Raw genomic sequence first — 26187 nt, 5'->3', positions numbered from 1 at the left:
CAAACTAAATTTTTAGCTCAATGTTTGTGTCGTTATCATAAAAATGTCATAGGAGACCATGACTTCTGCCACATTATTCAGCTTTTATAAAAGATTATACCACTATTATTTTCATCTCATAGGTACATGCTTAGCTAGCATATGATGAAATGATATGGTTGATTTACTTGCATCTTTTCAGTCATGCTTTTGTTGTCGATTCCAATGACAGTGAAGCTCTAACCCAAATACTAAGATATTATGAGGGATTAAAAAAAGACGATTTAAAACATAACATTATACGTCGAGATATTAACAATCACCATGAAAGACATTTATCTTTTCAAAGTCATGGTAGAACTTTCCGTTTGAAACTTTTTCCTCATTCAGAGATTTTTTCACCGTCATTTGAATCGGTAGCAATTGACAAATATGGCAAGCAGACAATTGTGCATATTGACCGAAATAGCCATTATAAAGGCTACTTGAAAGACCATGAGTATTCAAACTCAGTGGTACATATTGATGATGGCATGGTTACTGCTACTATTAATACAGATAACGATACTTTTGTTATTGAACCAATGTGGAGACATGATGATAAAAATTCTTTCCATGATATGATTATTTACAAAGTTTCAGACATATATTGGAATTTAACACACAAGGAGCATAACTTTAAAATGCACCATTTAAGAAACCATGAGGAAGATAACAGAGTCAAAAGAAGTGCTGAAGATTTTATAAAGAACATGTGTAGTATTATTTTGATTGGTGATCATGTGTTTTTTAAAGAGGTTGGGCGTGGTAGAGAAACTGTGGCTATACACTACATGATTAGTATACTTGCGCGTGTCAATCTAATCTACCAACAGACAGACTGGCCTGGTATTGAAATTAAGATTGGCTTTAAAGTTGCAAAAACAATTGTGCATACAAACTACAGTGAGACAGGGTATAACATTTTATTTTGTTTTTTATTTTTCCCAAATTTCTTTATTATATATTTGTATCTGGTATATTATTTTATTGATTATTATTTGTATTAGATATAACAAGGACATTAGCTGGAACGGAAACGATTTACTCAATACACTCATTGTTGCTAACTGGAGCAAGTATTGTCTCGCTCATTTATTTACCCATCACCAATTTGATAAAGGAGTTGTGGGAATGGCAAAAATTGGCAGCGTTTGTTCCAGCCATGGAAATTGTGCGATCAGCACAGATACGTTTTATGGGCGACGCTTGCTTAATACAGAGGTGGTTTTAGTTGTAGCTCACGAAATCGGTCACAATCTTGGAGCAGACCATGATCCAGACTCTTGTTCATCAGATCCTAAAGACAAATACATAATGTGCCCCACAGTAGGTACAGATGATGCCAATAAATTAAAATTTTCTGCCAATAGTATTAAACAGATTGCTAACACTCTGAGACAAAAAAAGAGGTTGTGTTTTACTGCTGAAAGTGATCAGTATTGTGGAAATTTTTTTCTTGAAAAAGGAGAGCAATGTGATGCAGGATACAAAGAAGATAGTTGTTGCACAAAAGATTGTCGGCTTAAGAAGAATGCTGTTTGTAGTGATTCAAACCATGCCTGCTGTTTAGATTGTCAGTATGCTCCAAAAACAACAATTTGTCAAAAGGAATTTAGACTGGAGTGTTCAGGAGAAACTAAATGCAATGGCAGTTCCATGCATTGTCCCCTTGCAACAAAATTAAACAATGAAGAGCAGTGTGGAGTAAGTAAAGGTAACTGCATAAATGGTACTTGCATGTCTTTATGTGTCCAAAATGGTACCCGATCATGCCCCTGTCCGCATCAACATGATGCTTGCAGAGTATGTTGTAAAAATAGTGAGAACAATTGTGTGCCATTACTTCGTTATGGTAGAAAAATGAATGAAAATGATGGTGTGTCTTGTTTAGTTGAAAAAGAAAACCCGGGGCAATGTGTGAATGGTACGTGTGTAAAAACACAACAAAATGTAGAGGATGAATTTCAGGACTTGTTGCATAGTTTTACATTTAGTAAATTTAAGCGCTTTTTGCAAGCCAATATTGTAGGGACGGTTCTGGTGTTTTCTTTGATATTGTGGATTCCAGCCAGTTGTATTGTCCATTATTTGGATAAAAAGCAGGACAGGTTGGACAAAGAAATGATGTCTTGGTCATACCCATTTAATCCTTATTTAATGAAAGAGACATCAAAATCAAGTAAAAACAAAGCATATCATAACCTAAACAAGTTAAGGTTGAGATCGCATTACCACATATCTTCATAAACGTATTTATGATAAATTGTCAACTGTATCTAGATGAAGCTAAATTGTTGTATAAAATATGATGTTTTTCACTTTTTTTAGTTAAAATAATTGTCACAGTCTTTTCTAGAATTATAGAAATTTTTTCAGTTGTTTTTCACACTATTCACTATTTATAACAGTGTCTTATAAATACACTTTTTATTTATTTGGGTTATTTCGTAATGTCGTAGATAAGTTTGAAAAAAATGTTTCGATTTTTCATGTAAATAGTTTAATTATTCGTCTTTCTTATTTAAACAAGTAATTTTCAATTAAATTGTAAGTTTTAATATTTTGTTTTATTTATATTTTTTAGATCTTTCATATGTTATTTTTTATATATATATATATTTGGATGTTACAACTTTTTTTTATTTTTATTATTTTCAGAGAAAAATTGGTAATAAGATGCCATAATTCTGCCTCGAAAAAATTTGATAACGAATCAAAGTTCAATCTGGCAAGGTCTTGATATATTCTTTCGTATGGGGATGAAATTTTGTTAAAATACTTTAATTTCATTACGCTAGAATTTTTTAAATTTTTTATCATTTTCCATTCGAACTTTAAAAACAGAAAAAATTTGTGTGAAAACGCACTTGTTTTCTTGCCTCTTCCGGATTCCTATAACTAAAAGGTATTTTTAGTTACAGAAATTTTTAGTTCAGGTAAAGTAAGTCCTCAACATATAACAGTTGTAACTAGAAACATATGCAAAAAATGTGCATTGCCATTTTTATAGGTTGAATTTCATGCTGAAACCGTTTGTGCTTCGGTGCAATGATCCAAATAACTCTTATTTGTATGTTTTTTTTTAATTTTAAATTTAAACGAATTATAACGTTTTTATGCATCAAATTATCAAATTGTTTCTTTTAGCTTTTATTGTATACATTATTACGATTTGAGTTTCCTAGCTGAATGTCGTACCCTATTTGCGTGGTCTATTACGTATTCTTTTGGATATACTAATCAAAAAAATGTTCATCTAGTAAGTGTTTTAAGGAGACGGAATGTTTAAATTGTGCATTGACTATAATCAGCACGAAGAGTGGTGTAAGTTGAACAGTTGTGTTTTAAAACTCCCGACACAACAGGTACTTAATCTAAATTGTAAATGCACTTAGTGATTACAGTATAGTGTACTAAACCTTACAATGAAAAAATGCACAAGATACTTTCCATCAACATTTGGTATCCTACTTTCAAATAGTAAGGCTTGCACAGAGAAAGTCTGTTTGATATCACAACGCTTTATCAGAAAGAAACCAACGGAGCCAGCTCACCTTTATTATCGATGGGGTTTCAAACCATTACCAGTAGATACTTCACTAGGTAAGTAACATGACCGAAATGATCCTTGATGTTTAACTATGTCCCATAGCTAATAAATTAAACTTTAGCCACAACATTTAATTACCGTTGCTTTTCCTACACACTTTTTGAGTTTTTTATGATCCCTGTATATTTTTGAATGTAGTTCTTCCGTAATCAGATCACGAAACAGGTAAAACCTCTACGGTTCTTTTTAGATGAGAAGAATCCACAGTTTGCTGTCCGTCCACCAGAGTTTAAACTACCCAATCCTAAAGGTAGGCTATCAAGACGTGAATGGCGGCGGCGGCTTGCTGAACTACAAAAATCCAGAAGTGATCCGGAACTAGAAAAACTTTCAAGAAATAGACAATGTATGTTTTGTTTATCATTTGGTGTTCAATTTAGAACTCCTAAATTCACTACTCATACAGGGTGGCTACGTCTTCTAAAATCTCCTAAATGACCTAAAAATGAAGCCCCTTCGAAAATCTCAAACTTAAAATTTGAATCCAAAATATCGATTCCTACAAAAAGCTCCTAAAATCATTAATTTTATTTTTACGTTTCATGTGATGAAAAATGAACAGATGTTCATTTTTGACACAGGACTTCTAAATCATATTTTAGACTGCAATTCAAGACGAACAGCCTCTCTCACATCCAAATAAAAAGGCTTGATCATTGATAACTGTTTATTTCCTTAAAAATTTTAAAAAATCTCCTAAATTATGAAATAGTTTTTTTAATATTTTCCTTTAAAATCTAACCCCAATATGTAAATTCTCCCAAAATCTCTTAATGTTTTAAATTTGTGACCACCCTGCCGTAAATAATTTATATAAACTTGTGTGTTAGTCAGTCCTGGAATCGGTTTTGAACTTTCGGACTCTTTCAATTTATAGACATATATATTTTTGTTAGACGTGGAAGGCGAATAATATTTTGGGTGAGGAAATATTTTTGTTAGGGCATATAAAGTCTTACTAGGGCGGTATACTATTTTTGTTTGAAGAAGTTTTATTTTTAGTGATGGTTTCACTTGAAGATATTGACAAAGAATGGCGTAAGGAATTTGGACTATTTGATTTGAATAACCTATCAAAATTCTATGGGCTAAATCGAGATCTGTTTAATAACGACGATGTTGTAGCAAAAGTATGGCTTGATGTGGCGTTCAATGATGTGAAAATACACAGAGGAAATATTATCGAGCCTAAGAAGGTACATAGTTGTATTTGATACTGTATACGAAGGTATCTCATACCATATAAGAATGTATTTCATGCCATATACGAAGATGTCTTATACCATATACGAAGATGTCTTATACCATATACGAAGGTATCTCATACCATATACGAAGGTATCTCGTATCCTATACGAAGGTATGTTATACTATATAAGAAGGTATCTCATACCATATGGTATCTCATACCATATACGAAAGTATCTCGTATTATATACGAATGTATCTTATACTATACACAAAGGCATCTTATATTATATACGAAGCTATCTCGTATCATACACGAAGGTATCTTATACCATACACGAAGATGTCTAATACTACGTGTTGTTATTTTTAGTTACTGCAAGCACCAACTTCGATATCATACGAAGCAGAAGACAATTCACTGTATTCGTTAATATTGTCAAACTTAGACGGTCATCCACTTGATTCGACAAAAGAAATTGTTCATTGGATGGTGTAAGTTGTTTACAAAATAATACAGTGTCCTGGGATTACTTAAAACTCATCTAAACGTTTATTGTCGTCAGTATACTTGAACAAAAGATGTCATCTCCACACAAAGTTAAGCTGGATTAGAATTTGCGCGTGTGATAGCCACAATGTTCTTTTTTTAATGTCTGTATTTTACATTATTTTCTTCTTCAGTTGCAACATCAAAGGGAATGATATCTCCAACGGTGAAACCGTTTACAACTACCTTCCTCCTCTTCCTTGGAAGGGGACTGGTTTCCACCGAGTTGCTTTTGTATTGTACGAACAAGAGGACGCGATAAACACGAGCGATATAAAACCAACCAATGAAAGGTGAGTATTCTGATATTGGGAAATTTTGTATAATTTTGAAGAAAACTTTAAAACTTAAGCAGTTAAAAGCAGAAAGTTTTAAAGGTGCAATAGACATCAATTTGAATTTGCAAAAGGTCTTGACATTTCTCTGAACGTTTTTTTTTTAGTTCACTGTGTGGAAGAACATTTTCTACCCCCACTTTCTGTTCATCAACTCGTGTTGTTCCAATCTCGTATGCTTGGTGTCAGCTTGAGTGGGATGAGAGTGTGACGCAATCGTTTCACAAGTTAGGTGAGTGTCGAATGTTACCTTGATAAGCCCAAGAAGCTTCATAGATTTGCTTATCATCAAAAATAGAAATAAAAAGGAGAGATAGTAAGGCGAAGAGATTTCCTATTTGAAAAAGAAGACCAGTAAATACTGGGATGAAACGGGCAGTCGACATGTGTAAGAAGATAGTATGGTTTGTTTTATATCTTTAGGTTTGAAGGAAGAACCCATATTTGACTGGGAAGAATACATCGAACCTAAAGAAGAAGATAGAATGTTAAAAATTAAACTAAGCGAATTAAAATACAGAAATATGTAACAATGCAAGAAAAAAGAAAAGTGCTTTTGCTCATTTGCTCATTTGATGATATAAATCTTTCGTTGTCAATTCGAGCAGTCAGACAACTTTAAAGTTTGTAACAAACTTGTTTAGGAGAAATATAATAAAAAGTTGACTGAACAAAATAGTGATTTGCACAATATGTCACTTTTTGCCAATTATATTTATCATCGTAGTAACTTTATGCTCTATTTTGGAATAAATCATATGAAAACAAAGAACTATTTGAAATAAAAATAAAAATAATCCTTCTTATATAACAATTTCAGATAAAAATGTAAACTGAAAGTCTTTATATCCTATGGGAGCTGGAAAGTGTAGGCATTTTTTTTTTTGGGGGGGGGAGGGGAGCGTATTGCCAAATAAAACTGGGGCTTATGTTCTGGGTTACCATGCCTGCTAAGAATATCTGGAATTACAGTAAAGTCTGGTAATAGTCTGGGTTTGCCTCACTAGTCTGAAAAATGCCTAGAAAGTAATTTTAGAAAAAAATTACAATAATTTTTAGATATGGTTTTAACAATTTATATATAAAGAGTAGCAACAAGAGGAAAATATGTTTCGAAATTATTTAATCAGGTTTCTTGTTTGTTAAATGTCTGGAAATTAATATCAATTTAACTCAAGAGTCAGGAAAAATAAAATCAATTTTTATACCGTAATTCCTCTTTTTAGCCTCCGGAGGGCTTATTAAATTCTGGAGGTTTTGAAGTCGTTTCATAGGTCACAGAAAATTGGTTGTTGGACGATCTCGTTTTGTAAAAAAAAAAAGAACCATATATATTTTGCAAATAAAACTTGGGGAGAAAAAATTAAACCTGCAGCATATGGATATCGTTGTATATGTCATAGAGGAAATACGGTATTTAATTGAGAAACGCCTGTGGCAACCGAGGCGTCACATTCGGCATAAACTTTTATTGAATTTCCGCGCCCGAAGGTGTAGGAAATTCTTTAAAACCGTCGTTTTTTCTTTTGGAGCATTTTTTGAGAAAAATCGACCCTGGGATTTCATGTTCCTCTGAGAGGAGGATAGTATTTGGTATAACAAACTAACCCTGTCCAAAATGGTCATTTGCAACGTCACATATTTAAACTTCGTACCCAAAATCCCTAAGTACTGGTGAGTCATCTAAATGACATTTCAGGCCAAAATTGGTATTTGTTTTCGACAAAATTTGGCACAGTTAACAAATAAAGTATATTGAACATGACTTTTTCTTAAAGGCGATGCCTTCTTTAATATCGCCACAGTGAAAGGTAATGGGACCAGCTTTGCATTGCATAGTGCAACATCAAAAGCCGTCAAAATATCTGCATGAAGCACAATTAGTGCTAAACTCGAATTTTTGAGCTGTAGATTAGGAGGTAAGTCGCCGAAACAATTTCTGGGATAAATCAAACCTGAAATTATTTTTATTGTTGCAACATACGAACTTATTAGTTTGAAGCAATGGAATTTCCGATATACCGTGACTTACCTAGCTTACTTGGTAAATAAATTAAGCTTGTGGTTTGCCTGCTGAATCATAATTGAACTTATTCGACTAATTACGACACTGATTTTGTTTTTTACGTATTCCTGTAGCAAAACACCTAATTTCAATAGGATTTCCACCGGTGATCGGTTTGAATTTTTTCATATAGTATCCTTCGGTTCTTAAGTACAGGAAAATGACAATTCAAAGAACTCAAAAAAGTTCGATCAGGGTTTTGATTTTTGATTTAAGTGAATTTTTCCCATAGCGAATTGTGGGCCATGTGCTTAATTAGTATTGGAATAAAGAATAATACTATCATTTACGTTACTTCTGTGCCTTCCCTATATTCATGATATACAAGCAAAACTTAAAATTATAAATTAAAACGAAAAATGTTTAGGCTTCTTCTTCCTCCTCTTCATCCTCAAATTCTCCCTCTTCCTCCGCAGTTGCATCCTGGTATTGCTGATATTCAGACACCAAATCATTCATGTTGGATTCAGCTTCAGTAAATTCCATTTCATCCATACCTTCACCAGTGTACCAATGGAGGAAAGCCTTTCGACGGAACATAGCAGTGAATTGTTCACTGATGCGTTTGAATAACTCTTGAATAGCAGTGCTGTTGCCAATGAAGGTAGCAGACATTTTCAAACCACGTGGTGGAATGTCACAGACAGCGGTTTTTACATTATTGGGGATCCATTCAACGAAGTATGAGCTATTCTTGTTTTGAACATTAAGCATTTGTTCATCAACTTCTTTCATGGACATGCGACCACGGAACATGGCAGCAACTGTTAGGTATCGACCATGTCGAGGATCACAAGCAGCCATCATGTTTTTGGCATCAAACATTTGTTGGGTAAGTTCTGGCACAGTCAAGGCTCTGTATTGTTGAGAACCACGACTGGTCAAAGGTGCAAATCCAGGCATGAAAAAGTGAAGTCGTGGGAAAGGTACCATGTTGACTGCAAGTTTTCGAAGATCAGCATTCAACTAAATAGAAACAATAACATTTAGAAAAAAGAAAAAGTTGTGTGTCAGAAAACAACGTCATCGACTTACCTGACCAGGAAATCGGAGGCAGGTGGTGACACCACTCATTGTAGCAGAAACAAGATGGTTAAGATCGCCATAGGTTGGTGTTGTTAATTTCAATGTACGGAAACAGATATCATAAAGAGCTTCATTGTCAATACAAAAGGTTTCATCAGTGTTTTCAACAAGCTGATGAACGGAAAGTGTGGCATTATATGGTTCAACAACAGTGTCTGATACTTTAGGTGATGGCACAACGCTAAAAGTGTTCATTATTCTGTCTGGGTATTCTTCACGAATTTTTGAAATGAGAAGAGTTCCCATTCCGGAACCAGTACCACCTCCCAAGGAGTGTGTCAATTGAAATCCTTGTAAACAATCACAGCTTTCTGCTTCTTTTCGTACAACATCTAAAACTGAATCTACAAGCTCTGCTCCTTCAGTGTAATGTCCTTTAGCCCAGTTATTACCAGCTCCACTTTGTCCAAAGACAAAGTTATCTGGTCTAAATATTTGTCCAAAAGGTCCAGAACGTACAGAATCCATAGTGCCAGGCTCTAAATCCACCAAAACAGCACGTGGGACATATTTACCACCTATAAAAAAAATAAACATTTAGCTAGATTGCAAAGTATGTTTACAAGGAACTAGCGTAACATCGAGCTAGTCTGCTCGTTTCTCGTACCTGTTGCTTCGTTGTAATATACATTAATTCTTTCAAGTTGAAGGTCTGAATCTCCATGGTATGTTCCGGTGGGGTCAATACCGTGTTCATCAGAAATTACTTCCCAAAACTAAAAAATATATAATTATACGATCAAATAAAAACATGTCAACCTAGCAAATTAGTCGACACCCAGAAAACAACAAGAATGGCATGGAACATCATTAGGAATATCATACCTTGGCACCAATTTGGTTACCACATTGACCGGCTTGTAAATGTACAATTTCACGCATATTGAAATTATATAGTTCGTGCTACAACACCTAGTTTGTAAGAGTTTGTTTTTACGAGCTTCTCTGAGCCGCCTGCGACTTGCAATGAAAGATTTGTGATGGTTGTGCAAAATCGGTTCCTCTAGTTGCTATAGAAAAAGTATAACCAGGGGGTAATGTTTTAAACACATTTACCAAATAGATATTATACTAGAGCAATAATAATTATAAACTTTAAATAAAATATAAAAAAAGAAATCTTTTATATAAAATGTTTAAATTATCTGAAATACTAGCAACCTTTTTTAATTTTTAAACTCTAAATGCTTTATAATGTCCCCCGTCTGTTTTGTGAGGCGTTCATTGTAGTGCGTTCTTGTATAAGCCAATCAACTTTTAAAGTGCTTTAGATGTTTATTTTAATTGGCTAGTGAAGAAAGATTGGCGCGTTTTTTGTTATGTTGTTCGGACAACATAATGCAAAGTAGATTTAGTCACTATGACAGCCGGGCGATGTTTACCCTGTGGACCAAGTTGACAACTGGATGTAAATAATATGTTTCTCAAGATTTTGTGATGCAGGAAATTATCGCCCTTTAATTCTCTCCTTTTTCTGTAAATTGGGTTTTATTTTTGTTAGGAGAGGTTTTAGGGTGTGGCACTAGAAAGGACAAATTAAAAGTAGCCGGCTCCTACAAACTGACTTTTTTTTGCGAGTATATGAAAAGATTGTGGAACAAAACAAATTTTTGATAATCTAGCTGACTATACATTGTCTTGTTAATAAATAATTCGAAAGTTACATTACGTTTGTACAATAATTCACGCTGTTTTTTCAACCATCACCCATGAATCTAAATTCATCCAATATGCATTACCTTTAATGTTTGCTTACAAACAAAGCCATGTCAAAGCGGAAAAATATTTCTTTAGCGGTCAGGAGGAGATCTTAAAACAGGAAAAACTAATGGTCAGTTTCAACCTCGTCCACCAGGGCTTTTTCAGTGTTTGCTCAAATATGAACAAACGTAACTACACTGGATAAAGTTGAGTCAATTTTACAGAAGATGACGAACATTGCATAGGGATGGAAGAGGTAGCTTTCGAGACTCACATTATTTTGTTCAGGCTAACCACGTTCTTATTTTGTTCTTAAATTTTGGAAAAAATCTCAGACAAATGTTTCTAAATAATGTGTAGCTACTTTGCATTTTGTTGAGGGCGTGCGAGAAGGTAGTTGTTTACTCGTCAAACCAATTAACAGTCCTATATAATTGGCTTAAAAACCTACTAATTAAAAGCGCATATTGCAACACAACGGACATTTTTTTAATCGACTATAGTTTCCTCCTGAGAACTTCTATAAAAACAGATGGTTATCATTCAATCAGCTGAGAATCATGATCGTACGTTTATTTAAAAAATTCTTATATTTGCGAGTTACCAGGGAACAAATTCATATCAAGTTCGTTCCCAGGAACTGTTTCGTCTTTTTCTTTAGCGTACAAGTGGAAAAAGGTTGGCTTTAATACTTAGTTGAATAAAGAAATCGCTTTACTTTAAACGTTAAAAGCTTAAACTAGAGTCTAGGGTATTTTCGGTCTTTGCTTAGAGGGTTGTGCCTAATAGGTTTTCACCTGAATGTTAAACAGCGGTGGAAGTGGTTTTTACGAGCGGTTTAAATTTATTTTGATTTTTCTTGATTCATAATAAAAATTCAACGCACATTTCGAAGTTTATATTCACAATCAAGAATAATAAACAATAAATTATGTATGTGCCAATTACGTTAACAAGTAAGCGAATACGTACTGAATTGAAATTTGTGGGTTGAATAGAAATCATTTATGAAGCGAGATCTTTTCAATTTACTTTAGACAACACGTTTAATGTCAAAAGGAATATTTTAAAAAACAACTAATTTAAATCTTGCTTTTTCTCAAAGAAAAAAGTTTTCCAGAATGTGAAAAAAAAACATAAAAAGTCCACATATGGAATTTAAAAAACTCCTTAAACAAAAATGTAGTTCGGAAATCCGTAGGAATCTTCGATGATTTATTATTTTCAATTTTAACTTGGCAGCTTCAACAACAAGCTATCGGTAACACAACTTGCCCCTAAAAAATTCCGAAAAGCTAACCATATTGAAATTTTTCCGCCCAGTAACGAGAGGTGCCAAATATATTTATGCAAAAACGACATTGAGTAAATGTGATCCGTGCTCAAACTCTCATTTCTTAAATGATGTAGGATAAGCTATAATTTTATTTTAGTAAATAAATATATTCCACCCTGGAGTGTTTTAAAGGTGGGGTCTGCAATATAATTTTAATGAAGAATATTGGACGGCTGTTATAAGAAGCATCTGTCAGTAGGATCGACCGATAAAATATATTTTATTAAAATTTTATCGCGGAAATTATAAGATCTAACAATGATCTCTCAAAAAGAGAAAATATATATTAGATATGCAATATGTGGACCAGAGGGAGCAGATAAAAATAATTCACAGCGAATTTTTACAATTTATGTATTTTGAGGTGTGTATGTACAAGTACAGAGTTGCAACTGTCAACAAAAAATATTTTATAAATTTCAAAGCACTAAAAACAATAGGTTTATACAATTCTTATTTTTACACAATGTTGCTGTTATCCTTTGGAAAAAAATATTACAAAAATTTATATTCAGACTTATAAAAAAAAGTAGCTTTCTTTATCACAATGTAGAAAATACTTGTGAAAAAAAAGTGTTGAAATTTAAATGTCTTTTGAGGACGCTGCGTGAGTTTCCTCTGCGCAAATCATTGCTGGTGACGAGTAAAAACGTCACAAAAAGTTAAACGTCCAGGTAATTTGAAGTGACCAAGTGTCAGTGTGTTGCAACCGCAAACGTTGTTTTTATATGGTAAAATATTCAAAACTAGTTAAAACGGAATCGATTGCTAAAGAATATTCAATCTATATAGACCATTTTTAAAAACCCCAAACTGAAGAAAACAGCGATTAAAATAAAATTTCTGCAAATAATTCCTTTTAAGTAAAAAACTGAGCAGAGATAAGCAAAGAAAAATTTGAAAATTTTATAATCAAATTATTTCTTTGAAGCAGAAAACTTTATCAAAGAGTATGCGTTGTCAACAGTCACGTGACTAAGTCCTGGTCCCTCGTAATTAAAATTTTTGTAATTACTTAAAGAAAACTTTCGCCATATTCGTTTACTCGAAGATTATTCAAAACGTTTAAATAGCTGGATTGAGCAAAAACGATAAAGTTTCTGGAAGGACAAAGTACACAGTTATCGTTTCTAATCATCTTTGTAGTAGAAATTATAATTTTCCGGCTCACGAGGTATTGCGGGAGGATTTTCCGGTATCCGAACATCTTCTAAATCGAGCAATAATAACTTCATTTCCATGTTGAGCAACATATCTAAATCTTCATGAAATTCTTGTGACGTCATCTGGAAAAAATAAACACAGTCAAAATGGCATTGCTTAAGGTTTTCAAGTACATTAAATTTAGATACGTATCAACAAATTTTTCCGTTATTTGAATTTCGTATAAGTCACTAAATTAAAAGAGAAGACTGTTTCTTTTGAAGAGAAAACGGGATGGAAATTTACAAAGAAATTATCTGGGTAAAAACATGTTTTGTAGCTGTTCAGAGGAAAACGGCTTTTCGGTTCGTACTCAGGTTTCTAAGCAGCAGAAAACTGGGTTCTAGATGGCTATTATCTGAAAATGTCACGCCCCTCCACTGGTAAAGTTTTCACAACGTCCTCAATGACCATGAAACAGCTTTTATTGATAACTTTTATTGATAGCAGTAATTTCATAAGAGTTGTCATGGAAACATAATGACAATTCTAATTAGATTTTGCAGACGACAAAAGATTGCATCTGGAGATGTTAAAATAATTACTTGAGATTAAAACTTCTTATACTGTATAAAACATAAGGCAATAAAAATACCGTCTGAGTAATAGAGAACAATATATTTCGTGTCAGATAACCCTGAAGCTTAACAATAACTTTGATGCCAGCCTTACAACTGTCAAAGAAAAGGATTTATCCACTTTGCTGTTACTACCATATTGGAGTTAAAAACACACTCCTTTTGACAAACACTAAGCAGTATAAAAATCTATTTAATTGTTGTCATGTGAACATGACACGAAAACTTATGTACGCCTTCTGAAGACATGATGGTGTGAAAAACAAACAGATGACCTTATCGCTTGAATCAGGAAAAATAAAAATGTTGAAGTTATAAAAGAGCATGATAAACAGACTTGATTAGTATTAACAAATTTTTTTTGTGAAAACAACAACAGCATAACGATGTTTGTTTATCGTTGTTTTGAAAATAAAAACCGTTAAATTATTCAAACAGTTATACAAATAAAAAAACATTTGATGGATTAAATATTTTATAAGTTGAACAGACAGTGTCAATAAAAAGAGGCGCACATGCCAGGTTTCTTTTAAACTGTTTTAGTATTTCGTTTATTTATTTGTTTATAACGAAACTCGACAATCATATGATTCTCAGTACAGCATATGGTAGACAAAATTATAGATGTAATCCTAACTACTTTTAATATTTAACTGAGTTGAATATTTTTTTTTTTACAAAAAGATGACGTAAGACATGGGCGTGGCATTTTTTGAATGTCAGTTAAGGTTTATTAAATTTGGTATTGGAAAAATTTTTACACTTTGCTATACAACATTTCTTGTGTCACTTTGTTGTACATGTATGTGTTTACAATAAAGTCGTAAAAGTTTATGCTGTGCAATATTTGATTTGTGTTTACAGAAACCGACTCTATGCTCATAGACTTAAACCTTGTGAACGAAAATTTAGCAAAAAAATTTCTGCATATTTAACCAATATGTGTTCCATGGGGAAAAGAACTATTAATTTTTCTCCAACTTCACCTGGATATTTAATAGAGTTCTACTTAGTGAGTTTGGCCATTCTTTTGAAATAACTATCTTATATTCAAGTGATGGTAAATTGCTGACACAGCATTTTTTATCAAGAATACAACTTTATAAATATCCAGACGAAGAGTGACAAATATTGCGTGTGTCAAAAATTTGTTTCCATAAATTGAACATAAAATGCTTTAGGGACCTTCCCGAAAATCCGAATGTGTCCGGACGTGTTTGGAATAGCTGCATCGTATTTTTCGCAACTTACCTCTTTACCAAGAAGTGAAGATAATGCATCCGTCCAAACAGACAGCTATAAAACACATTTTAAAAAATTATTAAAAGTTGATCAACAGTGACGTCTTCAACTTTAAAAGCATAGTTTAAAGAAACATATACATGGTCGTTCAGCATAGAGAACCCTTAAAAGCACTTAAATACAACTCCTATGCACAACTTTGAAAGTCTTTTATAATAAAGAAACGCATGCAGAAAAATCACACGCAAACAAATTTGACTCATCAATCAAAAGAGTACTCTGAACGTCAGCCTGGCGTAAGGGAGGGAAAACTAAATCCTTTGATGTTAAATATTTATTGACGTGAACATGGATTTTTTTTTAAATCTAAACTTCGGATTAACGATTACTAGAGTCACCCATGAAGTCAATTATCAGAGTTTTCTGGTGCATAATTACAACTTACAAGTCTCTTAAACAAACAAAAGAAAACGTACAATTTGTTGAGTTGGTGCTACAAAGTCCAAATGTTCTTCTTGGCCATGCATGATTGAGAACGCCAATTGTACATGACCCTAAACACAACCATGAAGTCATTCTCAGATCTAATGTGTTGAAAATAAATTGAGAGCGAGTTTTTTTTCTTTAAAAAACGTCGAAAGGAAAGCTCCATTTAATTAGCTATACTCTTTCAACTTTTTAAAAAATATTTAACTGCTCTACCTCCTGCGTACGGTATTAACTACGGATATTTTTATATATAGAAGTTGAACTTTTCCTTTTAAATGACATTGCAATTGTTTTTAAAAAATTATTTCCTTCAACAAATAACTTTAATTTATTTGGTGTCTATTCTGTTGATCTGCATTCCGGCGGTGACTCACCTTTCTTAAGGTTCTAACATGCGGACAATCTTTTCCTATTTCGAGCTTTGTCACATCCGACAAGGGTACTATAATTTAAAAATATAAATTCAGTTTGAGGTTAGCCACATAAACAAATATTAAGCTGACGCATAGCTTTTTTTTCTAAACCAGCACATACATAAATCAATTTACCATTTTAACTGAGTGTATTATAAAGAACACGTGATATTTCCAAATACTTAAGCAATTACGATGCTGTATTTTAAAGAACATGTGATACTTTTACATCCTTAAGCAATCGCGCTGCATCACTTACATTTGTTTGGCAGTGACTCGATGTTTGGTATCACATCTTTAGTTGCAACTTCACCATGGTGTAGAAAACGATGATTGGGTGATAAACAACAGAACCAGTACTTTTCTAAATTGATTTATATAAAAATATTTTCACTTATGAACTATCACATCAATATAAAGATATATGTTATGAAATTACTAATCAAATTTTCGTTAACACACACACACACAGCATGAACTTGTACACAACGCATTTTTTCCACTTTTACCTTGTCTTTGTCTCCCTCGTGATGAAAAGAGACTAAAAAAATATCCTTCAACAAGTTGTGCTAATCTTTGTTGACGAACCAACTCTCGAATTTCTGGCTCGATCTGTTCCCTTAATTCCCTAGAAAATAATTTTGCATATTTGTACCAAAAAACAAATTTATTTAGCAGTTCTGAATTGACAACAAGCACAGGAAATTTAAAAATTTCCTTAAGAATATTCGTTGGAACCCGAAGGAAACTCTGCACTAGACAGTGTGAAATGAAGTTAGTAAGGACATTTAAATTTGACGCTATAGAAACTACTTTCGCTTTACATTATTGCTAAGCTGTGTCTTTAACTCTGACATTAAAAAAAAGCCTACGCAGACTAAAAAAATAATAAAAACAATTGAATGTAAATGAGAGCACAAAAAACATTTGGAAGGTACATAAAATACAATCACTGAAGTACGGAGATGTTCGAATAATGGAGATGTTCGAATAATGGGGATGTTCGAATGATGAGGGGGTTCGAATAATGGAGATGTTCGAATAATGGAGCTATTCTAATAATGGGGGAGTTCGAATGATGAGGGGGTTCGAATAATGGAGATGTTCGAATAATGGAGCTATTCGAATAAAGGGGGAGTTCGAATGATGAGGGGGTTCGAATAATGGAGATGTTCGAATAGAAGGTTTCATAACACTTTGTTCAGGAATTTTCACTGTGCAAGAAAAAGGGTTCAGAAAAAGGGTTTAGAAAAAGGTGTTCCAGTTATAGGGAGTCGAATTACAGGAAGTTTACTGTACAATATTGCATATAAATCGTGTCATCTTTTGTGCCATCTTAGTACAAAATCTCCATTCACTCGGATATCGCCACTACCATCAGCCGATAGATGACAAATTTAACAATGGTAAACACAAAACTACTTACAGTACTGGTTTTGTTTGCGAGTCTAAAATATTTCTTTCTTGTGCTTCCTGTTGCATGAGCCGTAATATTTGTTGATATGTCAAGCCAAATGCTTTTGCCTGCAATAAAAACATGTACAATAAATATTTCAAGTTTATTTGAAGTGTTGCAGTGTGCTAAAATAAAATTTGACCAGTTATGAAATAAGATTTGACCAGTTACTTCGAAAATGTCTAGACGTATAGACAGAAAACACAATCATTATACCTAAAACGATGCATTACTGAAGTCACTGAAATGTTTAATAACATGCATACATGCTTTTCGTTTGATAAGAAAATATGTGTTCAATAAGATGCTAATAATTTTATTGAGACACACATCTTTTAAGATTTTTAAGTATTTAATAACTTAATTCATCATGCAACCAAGTTTTACTTCGACATAGCGAACCCACGTGGATAAAAAGAGCATTCCTTCTAATAACTGACTTTACACATTCCTTTAAAAAATCAACCAGGTTCTGATTTAATTTGATGTTCAAAAATACATGGTACCACTGGATATTTAAAAACATAAAGCTCGGTCGTTTCTATAAGTTTCAAATGACTACAAGCACATTAAATCATACATATATTGTATGACACGTAAAAAAGGAGTATTTAACGAAGCCCTACAAAAGACATTGGATCCAGTAAAAACATCATTACCTTGAACTTTTCTACACTTTCAGGTTTCTCATTCAAAACTCTTTTGATTTGGTCCTTCACAACACCAATAACCTGCATAAAGATAATTAGGATATATATTTCTATTTTCTATAATAATCTTCATAATAATCTCTATAATAATGGCCATCTTCTGTGTGCCTGTGTGCAAGAAAAAAGGCACATGAAATAGTTATGTACCAAACAGCAGGCTAATTTCCTATGGATATTTCTACGGGCTAACGACTAATTTTATATCATTCTACGAAAATATAATAACTTTATAGAGCAAGAAATAGGCATAGGTAGAGTAGTGCCTACCCTAGAAAAATCTTGTGAAGTTGCTCTCATTTCCTTCCAGGTTTTGTTTAGCAACTGAATTGCAACACTAAACAGCTCGTGAAATAGATTGGGTGTTGCAAAAAACATTGGTTGATAGTCTTCACTTGTATCTGATATTGTTGATCCCACCAAAAGAACATCACACAACATTTTCGTAAGCTGTTTTGTGCACTTAGCAAACGGGCATTCATATTCTTCATCCCGACCAAAACTTTCAAGAATGATCTAGTGTAAAAAAATAATCTGGAGTTGTACAATAAAAGAAGATTTAAAGAATAAAAACAAAAGAAGACATTAAATAATTTTTAGGGTTTTTGCTTGTAACACTGTCATCAGTAAAAATGTCAGTACATTATGTATATGATGTACAGAGATGACATACTAAGTTGGTGGTAGTCCCAATTTTTATTTCGGAATCTCTTCAGGTACTACACCAAGCTCATTTTAGATTTAGAATTGCACTTGAAGGGCTGATGGGAAGCTATTGTACCTTATAGAATCTAACTCTAGCTAAAATAGCATCTAAAGTTTTACACCAATGATGTCAAAAGACATCCTACCTTTACATACTGATCTTGATGCTTCTTTGCAAAATACATCATAACATCATGTGCTAGTATGCCTGGGGGACATTCTTCAAAATCAATAAGAGGTGCTCCACCACTCTAGAATAATAAAGAAAAATTGTACCATATTATTAAGACCTTCTCTTTAACCAAATACATGGGAAACAAAAATACAACAGTTTAAAAACAAGCTCCTACCACAAATCCGAGTCTTCTATAATCTGGCTTCCCAGATCCTTTTGTGGGTACAGACTCGAAAGCAATGTTGTATATGTCATTTAAATCAGTCAGTAGTCTCTTAAAAAGATATGAAAATGATCTTTAATACAGACCGTGCTTGAAAAAAAGAGTGTTAAATATGCAAAGTAAAAACGACATCCTTGTGAGATGATCAAATCTCGACTCAACCTTTCTTATTCAAATTAAACTCTTGACAAATGTCAATCAAAAATTGATTTAAGTTATGTTTCCATTATTGTAAAAAAATATGAAAAAACAGCATTCTACCTGATCACTAAAATCTGGCTTGGAGTTCATTCTTGGTTCTAGCATACTTAAAACCAAGGCTTGATATACATACAACTGATGGTTCATCTCACTTGGTAATGGAACAGCTTGTGCAAAGGAGTGTGATACAATCTACAATATCAGTTGACCTGTAGATTTTTTTACGTACAAAATAGAACCCTAAAAAGAAGAAATTCAAACCTACCCTTTCTTTGGGTCAAATCTTTGTTCGCACTACCTGTTCTAAGTAATGTCATGAAAATTTTGGACTTACTTATAAATTGTATGTATCACACCTGATACATACTCTACAAACATGCAAGTGATAAAAACTTGTTTCTGCATTAAAAGCTAGATCAGTATCTTATATCCCTATTGTTATCCTTAGCCAACATGTTTGTTCTGTATGTATGATTTCAAACCCACCAGAATTATTGAATAATGCACAAGCTTTTGTAACCCTCTGCACGGAACATGATAATGCATGTGTGACATTAGCTGTTTCCGTAAAATATTATTATTAAAGCAAAAGTATTTCAACAACATATCATACCCTTTGCAACGCACTGTTATATCCCCTGTTAACCAAGTCATTTGAAAACTTCTAAAAAAAGGAGAAATAATTTGGTAAAAAATGCAAAATTGTAAACCAAAGTTGATAGTCCTGCTGTCAAAAGTAGATAGAAACCATCCAACCTTTCTATTTTCATATTCCATTCGTATCAAAATACTGTTTATCAATGCCACTGCACTTAACTGCAACTTTTGGTCAGAGCTAAACATAGGAATTATATCTCACAGTAAAACATTTAACAACACATTGACTACAAAAGATTTTTGTGGCAATTTTATTGGTTGTTATACAGGCAGCGAAGGTTCTTGGGTTCCATAAGTCAGTAAAATATGCAGAAAAATACCTTAAAATAACCAGCCAGAGACGAAAAGCTAAAAATATGCATGTGCAAAGACTAGTTTTAAAAAATATGCAACGAAAGTTATTCTCATGCTATTTTAGAAGTCATGTAAGTTATTCTTGTAGTAAAAAAGTGGCAAGTATATTATTTTAATGTCTGTTGTGTATGCACTTCATTAGAAAATATAAACATGCAAAATCTTTTTAAGAACTCTAGTTTTGTAGCTGAGGTTTTCCCAACATTAAATAAAATTATTTAGCTAGTACCTACAACTTAACAACCAATATCACCAATGTTATTGGATTATTAACAAAAAACCGAACATATGATAACCACAAAGTCAAATGTTCAAAAAACAAAACATGTAAGGGATTACACCACGAGAATAGCGCCTTTGCTAATTTTTTTACATTACATACACAATGCTTAAAGGTTGTCATAATAAGGGCAGTAACTGATGCAGGATGTATGCATCTGTTTCTAACCATGTTAATTTAATATCAACGTTTGATAACATTTAGCATGTTAACAGAAAAATAAATAAGCACACCTTTTTAAATGCTGGATGATATTGTCTAAGCCAACTTTATTCATTACCAATATAAACAAAGTTGAGCTAGAAAGACGCAGAACTATAAAATTAGGTAGCTACTTAACTAATAATTAAGCATCACTGTACAGTGGATTCTCAATTAGACAAATGTTTAAATTGAAAGCTTGTTAAGTACATGCTTCTGTGCAAGGAAAATTATAAATAAATGTTTCATAAGCAGCTACAATAAAAAAACTCTATATACCTGACAGTAACAATATTGTCAAGCAATGCCAACGCTTTCTGAACCACTTTTGGGTCAGCGTGATCAGTTTTATTAGCATACAAGAGTACCTACATGAAACAATAGGAGCAAAGTTAAGAAAGAGGAGAAAAAAAGTTTTCAGTCTTTCAATTCTGTCAATTTATTTTCACCCAGGAACACTTGTTTAATATGGTGTTTTCTTTTTTTATCAAATCAACATACACAATATAACCCTATGAGTATTGCAATAGTAACCAATGACAAATTTCATTCAAGTTTTTAAACACAAAGAATGTATGTTCAGTTATTAAAAAATCGGAAAGAATAGAAAAATTAACTTCTTCCTGCTTAACTTCCAATTCAAATTAAAACGGTAGATAGATATTTAATGTTTAATTTTTTAAATTATGGTAAATTGTATTGTTAATTTTTTGTGAAAAGAACATTGTAAACTGACACATTTCTATCTTAATTGGTATAGGGTGGACTTGTACATTCATAGACAAACAATTAGCTTTCAAAATGATAACTTGTGAATATTAAAACAACTGCTTCTATCAAGATAATACAATTTTGTCAAATATTGTCAATTTTAAAATGCATTAAAATATAGATTCTTTTTAGCATCCCTTTGTTAAAATTTTATTCTTTATTCTGATTGAGAGTGGAATAAGAATGTATTTTGAAATTATTACTGTTTAGAATGACCAGATCACTCAAAAAAAGAGAGTGAAGTACAAGGTAGGGTTGTAATAACGATACTTTACAGAATTTAGTACTTTAAGTGCAGAATATTTTGACATATAACAAAAATGTCAATATATCAAATATATAATAAACAAACCTTTTCTACAAATTTTTGATTTACACTATGGTCCCAAGTCACAAATCCATGCTCTAGAAGATCTTGTATAGCTGCCATTGCTTGAGCTACAACATCTGCAGTCCTGTTAAAATGCAAACATAGAATTAAAAAACAAAAAATAAAATAAATATAATAATTCTTAGATTATATTATTTTTATTCACATAAAAATTCAGAAGAGAACCTTTAAAGAAACAATTTTAAAAATAGTCCAGTTCTTTGTAGCTTAAGGCTAAAATAAAAACATCCAATACTTTCAGCATTCAGAAGAATTTTTGAGTTGAACTTGCAATAATTGCAAAATTTTACTAGCAACCATAATTAGGATTCGTTTGTGCATGAATTAAATATCCTGGTCATGTTTTGCACTAATGCTAAAATAAAAGTTGCAGTCTTTCTGTTGATTGTAATTTAAAACTTTGTCTATAATGTAGCATGTTCCCTTTAAAACTTCAATTAACAATTATAAAAAGGAAACATTTTTCACTGCAAACCCACTACTTTTTACACCACGGGGAAATAAATAAGAATTCCATGACTAGCAGGGTTCGAATTAAAAGGTTGCAATACACAATTTTTTTAAATGATTCTATAAAGAAAATGTTAAAATTGTGAATTCCATCTTTTCAACAACCATTAGTTCTCCCAGATCTCAACTGCAAAGATGTTTTCTTCTCTAGGGTCAACAAACTTCTGCAAACTTTGCGAACTTATATTTCCAATTTAAACTTAAATTTTTTTATTTTACGTCCTGCTCAAAACAACAAAAGCACCTACTCAGCATTGCTTTCAATAATCCGAACTAGAGCATTTATACCATTCCTATCAACAAATTTCCGTGCAAAGAGTGGATCATCTGCCTGACCAGCACCGTCAACACCAGCTAATTGATCAAGTGCTTTGCGTTTGATCTGAAAGTCTGGCTGTTCAATGTCAGATAGGAATTTTGATGCTGCAAGTTCCTTAAAAAATATCAACAACATTTGCATTGGCACCAAATGTAATACACCAGTACGAATCAGTATTAAAAGTTATTTTACTTTAAAAAAGAACTTTCAGAAGTACAGTACAGTCGAATGTAATCCACCACGAACACAAAACTTGCTAAATTATTAAGCAGAACTTTGTTTGTTCTTAGCTTAGTGTGATTTATTATTTAAATTACAATAGGTTTTAAAATCAATTTAAGAAATCCATTTTGCTAAAATTATTTTAAAAATAGTAATTTCAGTAAAAAATAAGTTACAGAGCAAATAAGCTAAAATGTCAGCAAAGTTTACTAGAAAACTATCCACATAGGATCGTAAACAACTAAAATTTCATCATATTTCGAAAACCATAAACTCGGATGGTACTACGAAAACGAAATCGTCGAAATCGTTATTTTTTTTAAAAAAAACATTTAAACAGAATTGTACAAAGCTCTGAATAATAAATGGTTTCGAAAACATGAACAATTCGTTTAATTCTTTGTAAAATTTCTTTTTCATTCATTTCTTAAATTGGTTCCTTAATAGTTTTCGGCATCGTTTACAATTTATACGCTGGAGTCTTTTTAAGTAATTCCAATATTAAATAATCTCTTGCACAACGTATTATAGTACTTAGCAAAAGTTATTATTTTTCTCTCAAGTCATTTTGGCAGTTAAAGGAAAATCTGGGAGTAGTTTTCTTTATAAATTTAGACAAATAACGATAACTCACTATTACAAAAAATATAAATGTTTTAATATTTTTTCACAAACACATTTTTTTAAACAAGAAATTATTATTTAATTAAAGGATTTATTTATAACAAAAGAAAAATGACTGCTGTTTGTCCACCACGTGTGATACTAGCGACCATACATTCAAACTATACTGTAGATTTTTATTTTTAACATGATTCCTCTTAAAATTAGTGTTTGCTCAAGTTAAAAATAAAAATCAAAAATCATTTTGCAAAAAATAATACAATATAAAAATTCTTGTCTACCGTATTTTCCGGTATATAACCCGCACATCGTATAACCCGCAGCTCAGCTTTTTTAGTGAGTTATAAACTAGATTCTATCAGATAGCCCGCACCTTTGTATAACCCGCATAAAATTTCAATCGATGTGTTTTACTTACCCGCACCTTTGCACAACCTGCATCATGTTAAGAAAAAAATTTAGCGTATTTTTACTTACCCTAATCATTTTATAAACATGCGCATGTGTTCTGTTTTTTCATGCTGGAGACAAATAGGGGACTTTAAACTTGTGAACCCCAAACACGACTCTCTCAGTCTTAACTTCCCTGTCTCCGATTGCCGAAATAATAATGAATTTAAAATTAATTTGAACAAGTCGACCTTCTGTTAATACCGACAGTACTGAATCAGACAATGCTATTTTCTTTTTTATTTGTAGACAACTCTTGCTTCCTGAGATTAAACAAACAAACAAAAAAAAACACCTTATATATAGGTTATAAACCTAAAGTAAAATCTCTGTTTTTTATGTACATTTAAGTTTTTTTGGCATAAAAATAAACAACATAATAATTATCAGGGATTGTCTGTAACAGCGATGTACAGAACGTTCTTTCTAATGTTTATAGAATTTTTTTATCCATTTATATCTTAGCAATCACAGTGTCTATGATAAAATGAATGGCAGCAATGAGGAGGAGATAGTTGCGTGTGTCTTATTAATTGTATTTTATATTTATTTTTGATAATTTTAATGGCCACCTGTTGCTCGAAGGTGGCGAAGATAAAAAAATAAAATCATTATCTATACTTTAATTTTAACATTTTTCATTATTTTAACAGGAATTAATAATTAAATCCTGGGCACTAGGTTGTGAAATACCTGTCAATTAAACCTTAAAATGATACCTGCTATATTGCTCTATTACCAGAAACAAATCATTTCAATGTGCTCAATGTGATTGCAAAGATATAAATAGATTAGATTTATATTCAACACACAAAAAAATGAGCTCCAGAATTGTGTTTCAGAGAGAGCTCGTAATATTAGCACTGGCAGCAATTTCACAGTATGAAAAAAATTATATCACGTAGTTGAAGTAAGATTACGTAGATATAGGATCGCGCATGCAGTTATAATAATGTATACGCATTTTATCCTGTTGGTACTATTTTCTTCATTAAATGTATAAACTTTAAATTTCACAATAAATGAAAGAAAATATAAAACTTATCACATAACCCACACCACATTATAACCCGCACCAACGGTGGAAATCATAAAAATCAACTTATAACTTGCGGGTTATATACCGGAAAATAAAACATTTACAGTCTATTAAAATGGACAAAACAACCCTTTATTTAGATGGCTTTTTGGGAATCTAAATTCACAGCAATTGAATTTCTTTCAACTGATTTGTACCAGGGACATATCAAAAATTTTTGGATGGATACAAAACTGCTACAGCAAAATAGCGGGCAGTCATGGGTGACCGTGGGTCCATGAATAGGGATTACCCTGAGTTCAGATGGTTAAAAAAATTAAAACTACTTGATGGGCAAAAAAGTAAGTGGTTTACCATGGGTTGAAAATTATAATTGTCTGTAACATTTATTTGAAACAGTTGCAGAAAAAGAAAGGCTCAGTAGGTCACCAAGATTCAAAAATACAGGTCTGTGTTTGCCATTTTTATTCTTTCCCTATTAAATTATTGGGTTGATGATAATACTTACAGCAGTAAACGTAATTGTTAAAATATGGCCATCATGTATGTCTTGTCGGTTCTATTACAAAAAAATATCAATATATTTAAAGTATGTGCAACACACAATTGAAAAAATTCAAGACCAGTGGAAACAAAATCAAAAACCATTTTGCATACATGCCATACCTCCTCTGTGATGTATATCTTTGTGTCAGCATATTGTAAGGCATACTGTTCTGGTTTACCCAACTGCCATCTGCAATAAGAATATAATTAAGTAATGCCAAGTCTTATGAAACAATAGAAAATTGATCAAAGTGAGCACTTACTTGGCACAAATGTCTTTCACGACATCTGGGAGGGGCACAATCTGCAGAAAGAAATCAAGAGTAATTCAGAAACAGTATTAGTCCAAAATATACCTTTACACAGAATACTTAGAGTTACTGTCTTATGCCTTAAATACTATTGTCAAAGTAAAACACTAATTTTTAGACATAATACTTACAGCATTTAAATGATATAATATGGGGAAGTAGTTATCCTTTTTTATTGCAATTTTACGAATCGATGTATCAGTTGATGTCATTTCTTTTATTTGCACT

General features: G+C 32.3%; 4 protein-coding genes across 4 annotated transcripts; 2 read left to right on the top strand and 2 right to left on the bottom strand.

The window, feature by feature from the left end:
* Positions 1 to 95: 95 nt before the first annotated feature.
* Positions 96 to 3172, top strand: LOC130614753 (ADAM 17-like protease). The gene is made up of 2 exons (XM_057436201.1): positions 96 to 934; positions 1029 to 3172. Exons 1-2 carry the CDS (start codon positions 150 to 152, stop codon positions 2266 to 2268), a joined length of 2025 nt encoding a protein of 674 aa, XP_057292184.1. The 5' UTR covers positions 96 to 149; the 3' UTR covers positions 2269 to 3172.
* A 101-nt stretch (positions 3173 to 3273) lies between these two features.
* On the top strand, positions 3274 to 7229 carry LOC130614760 (39S ribosomal protein L38, mitochondrial-like). The gene is made up of 7 exons (XM_057436209.1): positions 3274 to 3624; positions 3822 to 3977; positions 4634 to 4827; positions 5193 to 5314; positions 5504 to 5662; positions 5812 to 5936; positions 6128 to 7229. Exons 1-7 carry the CDS (start codon positions 3447 to 3449, stop codon positions 6232 to 6234), a joined length of 1041 nt encoding a protein of 346 aa, XP_057292192.1. The 5' UTR covers positions 3274 to 3446; the 3' UTR covers positions 6235 to 7229.
* An 825-nt stretch (positions 7230 to 8054) lies between these two features.
* LOC130614756 (tubulin beta-4B chain) lies at positions 8055 to 9842 on the bottom strand. Its single transcript, XM_057436205.1, has 4 exons — positions 9681 to 9842; positions 9463 to 9571; positions 8805 to 9373; positions 8055 to 8735 (listed from the first exon to the last, which is right to left on the bottom strand). Exons 1-4 carry the CDS (start codon positions 9735 to 9737, stop codon positions 8133 to 8135), a joined length of 1338 nt encoding a protein of 445 aa, XP_057292188.1. The 5' UTR covers positions 9738 to 9842; the 3' UTR covers positions 8055 to 8132.
* A 2387-nt stretch (positions 9843 to 12229) lies between these two features.
* LOC130614750 (engulfment and cell motility protein 1-like) lies at positions 12230 to 26187 on the bottom strand. Its single transcript, XM_057436199.1, has 23 exons — positions 26091 to 26187; positions 25912 to 25952; positions 25769 to 25838; positions 25611 to 25661; positions 22697 to 22881; positions 21900 to 22002; positions 21056 to 21144; positions 20809 to 20874; positions 20041 to 20119; positions 19898 to 19948; positions 19345 to 19476; positions 19036 to 19134; positions 18832 to 18936; positions 18251 to 18496; positions 17933 to 18004; positions 17244 to 17341; positions 16327 to 16445; positions 16077 to 16181; positions 15779 to 15846; positions 15392 to 15469; positions 14925 to 14969; positions 13013 to 13178; positions 12230 to 12645 (listed from the first exon to the last, which is right to left on the bottom strand). Exons 1-22 carry the CDS (start codon positions 26169 to 26171, stop codon positions 13023 to 13025), a joined length of 2139 nt encoding a protein of 712 aa, XP_057292182.1. The 5' UTR covers positions 26172 to 26187; the 3' UTR covers positions 12230 to 12645; positions 13013 to 13022.

The sequence above is a fragment of the Hydractinia symbiolongicarpus genome, chromosome 11 (assembly GCF_029227915.1).
Source record: "Hydractinia symbiolongicarpus strain clone_291-10 chromosome 11, HSymV2.1, whole genome shotgun sequence".
Taxonomy (NCBI): domain Eukaryota; kingdom Metazoa; phylum Cnidaria; class Hydrozoa; order Anthoathecata; family Hydractiniidae; genus Hydractinia; species Hydractinia symbiolongicarpus.
The sequence above is the reverse complement of the archived record's forward strand: the minus strand, read 5'-3'. Positions and strand labels throughout refer to the sequence as shown.

Bases quoted from the DNA above. Each gene is read 5' to 3' on its own strand.
- LOC130614753 (XM_057436201.1), top strand. From the start codon at position 150: ATGATATGGTTGATTTACTTGCATCTTTTCAGTCATGCTTTTGTTGTC. The intron at 935-1,028 runs GTATAACATTTT...TATTTGTATTAG, and splicing joins ACAAACTACAGTGAGACAGG to ATATAACAAGGACATTAGCT.
- LOC130614760 (XM_057436209.1), top strand. From the start codon at position 3,447: ATGAAAAAATGCACAAGATACTTTCCATCAACATTTGGTATCCTACTT. The intron at 3,625-3,821 runs GTAAGTAACATG...GGTTCTTTTTAG, and splicing joins ACCAGTAGATACTTCACTAG to ATGAGAAGAATCCACAGTTT. The intron at 4,828-5,192 runs GTACATAGTTGT...TGTTATTTTTAG, and splicing joins ATATTATCGAGCCTAAGAAG to TTACTGCAAGCACCAACTTC.
- LOC130614756 (XM_057436205.1), bottom strand. From the start codon at position 9,737: ATGCGTGAAATTGTACATTTACAAGCCGGTCAATGTGGTAACCAAATT. The intron at 9,572-9,680 runs GTATGATATTCC...TATATTTTTTAG, and splicing joins GTAACCAAATTGGTGCCAAG to TTTTGGGAAGTAATTTCTGA. The intron at 9,374-9,462 runs GTACGAGAAACG...TTTTTTTTATAG, and splicing joins ATATTACAACGAAGCAACAG to GTGGTAAATATGTCCCACGT.
- LOC130614750 (XM_057436199.1), bottom strand. From the start codon at position 26,171: ATGACATCAACTGATACATCGATTCGTAAAATTGCAATAAAAAAGGAT. The intron at 22,882-25,610 runs GTAAGTATTATC...ATATTTTTTAAG, and splicing joins TAACAATTACGTTTACTGCT to GAACTTGCAGCATCAAAATT. The intron at 16,182-16,326 runs GTAAAAGTGGAA...AAATCAATTTAG, and splicing joins ACGAGGGAGACAAAGACAAG to AAAAGTACTGGTTCTGTTGT.